Source organism: Solanum verrucosum, unplaced genomic scaffold, assembly GCF_900185275.1.
Source record: "Solanum verrucosum unplaced genomic scaffold, falcon-dt-bn FXZP01000278.1, whole genome shotgun sequence".
Taxonomy (NCBI): domain Eukaryota; kingdom Viridiplantae; phylum Streptophyta; class Magnoliopsida; order Solanales; family Solanaceae; genus Solanum; species Solanum verrucosum.
Genome location: NW_026020332.1, coordinates 4610696 through 4616970, shown reverse-complemented (window position 1 = coordinate 4616970; position 6275 = coordinate 4610696). Strand labels below are relative to the sequence as shown.

The following is a 6275-nucleotide window of genomic DNA, read 5'->3' as shown; positions in this document are numbered from 1 at the left end:
TTAAGTAACAGGCCAACTTGTTTTATTGCAAATATACATTCTCATTACTGCAACTATAGAAATTGAATGGATACATATATATACAAAATGGGATTATGAATAGCAAACTAGCCTACTAGGTTGCACTGCAAAATGCCAACTATTACAAGAGTGTCTCAAAAAATGCAAGGACAGCCATTCCAGCTGCCCAAACATCATCATCCAATACATGTTCTGCTGGAGAATGGCTGATGCCTCCACGACAACGAACAAATAGCATTCCCACCTATCGAAAAGTAGCCAATCTTTAATAAAAATAAGAAGGAAAATTACATTCAAGTGTCAATGAACCGGGTTAAAACTATGAAACACCATGGTTCAAATCTCCTATATAGGATGGAATAGTATAGGTGCACAAGGTGGCTTGGATAAGAAAACGAAAAAAGATCACGTCTGAAGTAGTAAAATACAAGGTTTGAGTATAACTCACCTTGGTTAGATGAGATATGGCCATTGCATCATGTCCTGCTCCACTCATCAGTACAGGAACATCACCTGGATCCTCACCAGTTATTCTTTTCAAAGCAGTATAAGATGCAGATTTTAGCTGTGTACTCAGGCCAGGATCGCAAACCACAGCATTTGCATCATGCTAAATCAACAAGACAAGCGTTAGTCATGAACATGCTTCAGAATACACTACATATGATCTAAGAATCTCTCACCTTTCTCTCAACGTTACAGAAGACAGAACGCCTATCACACATATGGTAGAGTCTATTAGAGAATTCATAAATTATAGCTTCTCGTCCTGAGTCATCCATCGCACGTACATCTACGGTGAATGTCACCTGTAATAAATGCACAGGTAGTAATGAACATTCTAGAAATTCGAGTACTTACCCTGTATGGATAACAAACAACATTATGTAACTTGTGTGTCAGCAGTTTAAGGAGTGCTTGCCTGGCCTGGAATGACATTACTTGCACTTGGCCAAGTTGATATCTCTCCAACAGTACAGACCAGAGATCCTGCAAGAGATTCCACTGTTGAAGATGTGCATTGACCATCATATGACAGATAATAGTCAGGTTGTTTACAAAGACTTTCCAGAAATACAATTAGTTCAGCAGCTGCAACCATAGGATCCTGTCGCATATTCATGGGTACTGTCCCTGCATGTCCTTGTGTGCCTTTCACTGTCACCTGCAATGCTTAATTCAAAAGGTCTGGTCAAGCAAGCATTACTTAAACCAAATTTATAAGTGGCTGTGTATACCAAAAGGAGATGTTAGTCGTGACAAGTGGAAGTAGCCAAGCTGTTGATTGTGCCAAGAACACATTTTCCAGGGAGATAATTTTCTCACCCTTTAGACCTCCAATTTAACTATTCCTCTCAGACTGATCAATTGATTTATTGCCCAAGGGCTTGAAATATGTTTCTTGACTTTATTAGTTGCAATCTTTAGAATTTAGCTTCAATGTACCAAAGTAAAATCCAATTCTCCCATGGCAAGGATCATCAAGATTCCAACTTGGAGTTCAAATACATCATATAAGTACTTTTTACTTTGTAACGTCATATCATCACAAAGACGAGAACTACTAGAGCGTTAAAATGTGCTCCTACTAAGTTACATTAACAAACTTAGAATAAAAGTAGATGATTTGCCGTAGAAAATTCAGACTATCTTTTTGATGCTGCGATCACATAAAGCAGCCGAGAGGCGGTAGGATAAGAATACACACCTTCAACCTTGTCTGCCCTGCAATGCCTTTTACTGAACCAAGAGGGAGACCAACATTCTCCAGTACAGGTCCCTGTTCAATGTGAACCTGCAAAAAACCATTAGAATAAGATCTATCATCAGCAACTACGTTACCAGGGGTCTTATGAAGTAGTTAGTGACTTTGATATGGTATATAGAGAACTATTATTGACCTCAACATAGCCCCAAACAGATTCTGGTTCATATTTGAGCTGCAAAAGGTTTTCTTCTGTAGTCTCTATAGAACTTGCTCTCAGAGCACCTTGCACTGTCACACCACTGAAACACTTGCACATTAATTTACTGAGACACAGTAGCTATACGAACAAAGACAAGCTTTTGGGTTAGCCATACAAACTTCTTATCATGTACTTGCAACGCTGAAACTGGTAATATGCCAGCAATAGCTGCACTGCCCAAGAAGGTTGACTGAAACCTTACTCCCTCCTCATCACTAAACGCGATTACCTGCATAATAGTACATAAGAAATTTGCAATATTTAATACTAAAAAGCAGGAGAAACTAAATATTTTATGATATATGATATTAACTCAAAATAAAAGCTGCTAGATGGAAGGAATACAAAGGAGAGTTGACAGCAATTACACATTAAGCAACTAGCACTACTATTTGTGCTGTAACACTTGCTACAACTGCTCCTTAAGCAACTTAATTTTGTCATTGCACATTAAGAAGTATATTCTTTCTGACTCCTGATAATCCTGCTACCACAAATGATCACTGGTGATATTAAATTACTTAGGTTCTTTCGCCAATATTTAGATTCTAGACAGACTATGGTGCAAAAGTGTCATAGTCTCCCCTAGAAGGTCTAATATTTTAGATTCTAGACGGACAGGATTATTTGTTAAGATATAACACAATTCTCCCTAGAAGGTCTAATTATGTCAAGTACCTGAAAATAAGGAACGTAAACTCAAATTTGCATGTTCAAGGTTATAACATTTCAAAGAGGACATAACATGCCATTTGAAGCTAGGGTTAGATGGGAAAAAGGGTGAAAATACAAAGCTCATTAGTGAGTTCATACATCTCAAAGCTGAAAGACAAGGAGATAAGGAAAAGAGAAGAAAGATGTGAGAAGTAAAACCAGGAACATTAATACATACTCCAAAACTCTAATAGATGGAATTGATATTGTCCTTGCGAAGGTTACTACTATGTCAGCAAGAATCAACTCGTATATTGTGAGAATTTTTTTAAGTGTATTACCATCGGATTCTATTTGATCATAATGAAAATTTCTTTTGGTAATACCATAGGATTCTTTGTGCACTCTCTTGCTATGTTGCTCGGACTCTCCAATAATATTGTTGTACTCGTGTCAGATCCTTCAAAAATGTCCTGTTTTTGAAGTATCTGACATGAACCTAGCGGCATTTTTGAAGAGTCCAAGCAACTAGCTCTCTTGTACTCTAGCTCCCAAGTTCCTCTCATCGGTCAACAAATTAGTTATCAAGCAACATGAGGCAGATGTGGACCTAACTGTTTGCATATTCATACTTGTGAACAAATATATACCATGAAAAGAGAGATAGCATAATGATAGAAACCCCAGGTAGTAAGGAAATATCTAACTTATTATTCAGATTTCAGCATACTAGACTATGTTAGTCAAGCCAGAGATCTAACAAGTATTAACCTCATTTTCCATCAACTTCATCGCCTCATATGCAAGTCACACTTCTAATGGAGCTTGCAACCACACACATAAGCCTCTGCGACGGATTGGTTTTAAGTGTCAACCCAAAACAAAATTGGAACAGTCTGAGACTTAGCAGTCGACACCAGAACAAAGCCCAAATTTATGGGAAAGCTCATGACTAGTACCTAAACTTTCTGGAGTTAAGTTAAAGAACAGTTACTTTTTGGAGTTCAGATTTTGTCTTTAGGAGACACAAATAAAGTACAGTGCCCCCACTCCTAAAAAATGCATTATTAGTGTGATTGAAAAAGGAAAAAACCTTCTGGTTGCAACAAAGAGTAACAGGACAGAAAACACGAAATACGATTGACATTCCAGGCTAATATGTTTTATGTGTCTCACCTCAACTGGTCGCCGGAGTTTACCCAACCTTCCAGAGGAATTCAATGCCTTTAATGCAGATATTGCACAAATTATGCCCAATGAACCATCAAAGAATCCAGCATCAATAACTGTATCCTGTTGAAACACAAAATATTCAATGGCAGGTCCTTCTGCAGCATCTTGAACTAGTAATGCTGTGAAGTTAAGCAAATCTACTATACGAAGAAGATGTAAGTAATTAATGCTTCACCAAATGAGAGCCAATTAACAAAGTCCTTTCACTTGGATTAATTCCTTCAGCCCGACCATGGACATTGCCCATTTGGTCCACCCACCTGGAACCAGGAGTGCTATCAATTAAGTTTCAGAAGCATTAAAAATACAGTAAGATAAGTCGAAAACATACGTTTTCAAGCCTGCATCTTCCATCCATGCACGAAGAAGATTTCCCGCTCTGATCGATGCAGGGCTCTGGAAGGTCCTCTCTAGGTAGCCGTTTGCATCACTTACCTGTCACACAACACAAATTTTTGTTACTTCAACACTTCTACTTATGAAAAAAACAGGATAAGAAATAGCACCAAAACAAGTAAAAACAATGAAAGCAAACTGTTATACTGCAGAAATCGGTATTTCAAGATTTGAGAACTTTCATGGATGCATAATGTATTGTACTCTAAGAAAGATAAACCTCAGTTAAAATACCAAAAAAGAAAAAAATGCTTCCCAAGAAATTTGACTTCCACTAAAAATGATTAAAGTAGTTGCCTTGCTTTGATACCTTTCCAAGCTCATTAAGTCTTCCAACAGCTTCCTCCTTGAGGATTTCAGGGAAAAGATCATACTTTATGCCTTCTATATTTTCAGCACCTAATCATCACAAAGAGCCCCACATTATTACAGATTTGAGGTATTTAGTATAAAAAGAGCAACTGAATCAAGGGGGAGTGGGGGAAGGGATGAATCTTGTTTAATGAGATGAATGGAACAGTTTTTCGCGATAAAGAACACAACTTTTGGGTTTTTGAAAGAACCAATTTTTATAGAACTTCACATTGGAAAACAACCAAACTTCTAAAAGAAACAGAATCATAGTTGTGCACATCATGTAATGTTATGATTCAAGACAGAATAAATTGAAAATGACATGAATATACAAACAAGTAGAACGTATAGGAGCTAATTTTTCCACCTTGTCAATCACTAATGCTTATGAAACAGGTAGTATAATTTCAATCTATATTGCTTAGACTCTCCAAAATTTCCCCATTCGTGTCGAATCCTTCAAAAAATGCACAACTTTTAGAGGATCCAACACGCATCCGTAGACATTTTTGAAGATTCTGAGCAACATAGATTTCAAGAACACAAAGGACCAGCTACCTAAGCAACATAGGTCACAATACAATTTCATTTTCACAATAAAGAAAACATCTTTTTTCTAAAAAGAATCAAATCAACACATAAACTTCAAGACCTAGTAACGTCAGACAGAATATACTTCAACTTTTACACGCAAGCTGTCCACCTGTAAGAAAAAAGTACAAATACTTGCAAAATCATCACATTTCCAAAGATCCTAACAGAAACATTAAAAGGGTTCCTTCATTACCCAAAAGGGTGTAAAAAAAATCAAAATTTTACATGTGAAGAAAACCAATAATTACCAAATGATGTGTTAGCCATGGCGAACAAAGGAGAAAGAAGAAGAATGAAGGATAAGATTGAAAGAGAGTTCTTCATGATTGCATGGGGAATTGGAAATGAGAATGTAATAGAAGGAGGCGCCGCCATGGCTGCTTGCTGCAAGTCTTAAAAGCAAGCGAACAAGGCCACGGCACTCCCAAATTGGAATGAAAGAAGATAAAATGAATTCAGAATGTGGAAATTCAATACAGACCACTACTATATACTCAGCTATTTACAACCTAGCAATTCATTTTCGTGGTGGAATGATAATTATTCCTTGTTACTTAAAAGTATTTAACTAGTATACATGTATTGTGTGATTAGTGGATAATATTAAGTATTTTAAAATATTTTAGATTGTAATATTTTATTACGGGTTTGAATCTCTTGAATATGAAGTCGCTTTTGTTAAAGATATGATGATATATGAACAAATTTAATTAAATTTAATATAAATATCTATTTTCGAATGGTAAGAAAAAAAAAAAACTATTTACCACCTTGTTATTTGTTGGTGACTCGTGAAGGGTTCTACTTGGCTGTATTTTTTTTTGGTTCTTTGACTATGTGGGTCCAAAATAGGACTCGGAACCCAACAAGATGCTGTGGGTCCGACAAAATATTCTACTCCCTCCGTCCCATTTTATGTGGCAACATTTGATCGGGCACGGAGTTTAAGAAATAAATGAAGACTTTAAAATGTTTACCAAATTGCCCTTTAAAAAGTAGATTCTTTTTTCTCTCTCCTCATAAATGTATTGGAGTATTATTTTAAGATTAAGTGGG

General features: G+C 36.5%; 1 protein-coding gene across 1 annotated transcript; it reads right to left on the bottom strand.

Annotated features, from left to right (window-relative positions):
* On the bottom strand, positions 1-5655 carry LOC125836681 (allantoate deiminase 2). Its single transcript, XM_049515891.1, has 12 exons — positions 5468-5655; positions 4582-4670; positions 4207-4310; positions 4051-4135; positions 3819-3935; positions 2108-2217; positions 1923-2028; positions 1730-1816; positions 944-1186; positions 705-830; positions 470-631; positions 1-265 (listed from the first exon to the last, which is right to left on the bottom strand). The coding sequence occupies exons 1-12, from the start codon at positions 5592-5594 to the stop codon at positions 143-145; spliced, it is 1479 nt and encodes a 492-aa protein (XP_049371848.1). The 5' UTR covers positions 5595-5655; the 3' UTR covers positions 1-142.
* Between the last annotated feature and the right edge of the window lie 620 nt (positions 5656-6275).

Excerpts from the sequence above, each read along its gene's own strand:
- LOC125836681 (XM_049515891.1), bottom strand. The coding sequence starts at position 5,594 with ATGGCGGCGCCTCCTTCTATTACATTCTCATTTCCAATTCCCCATGCA. Across the intron at positions 4,136-4,206 it reads GAAGATGCAGGCTTGAAAAC|GTGGGTGGACCAAATGGGCA; the intron begins GTATGTTTTCGA and ends TCCTGGTTCCAG. Across the intron at positions 2,029-2,107 it reads TTGCAAGTACATGATAAGAA|TGGTGTGACAGTGCAAGGTG; the intron begins GTTTGTATGGCT and ends CAAGTGTTTCAG.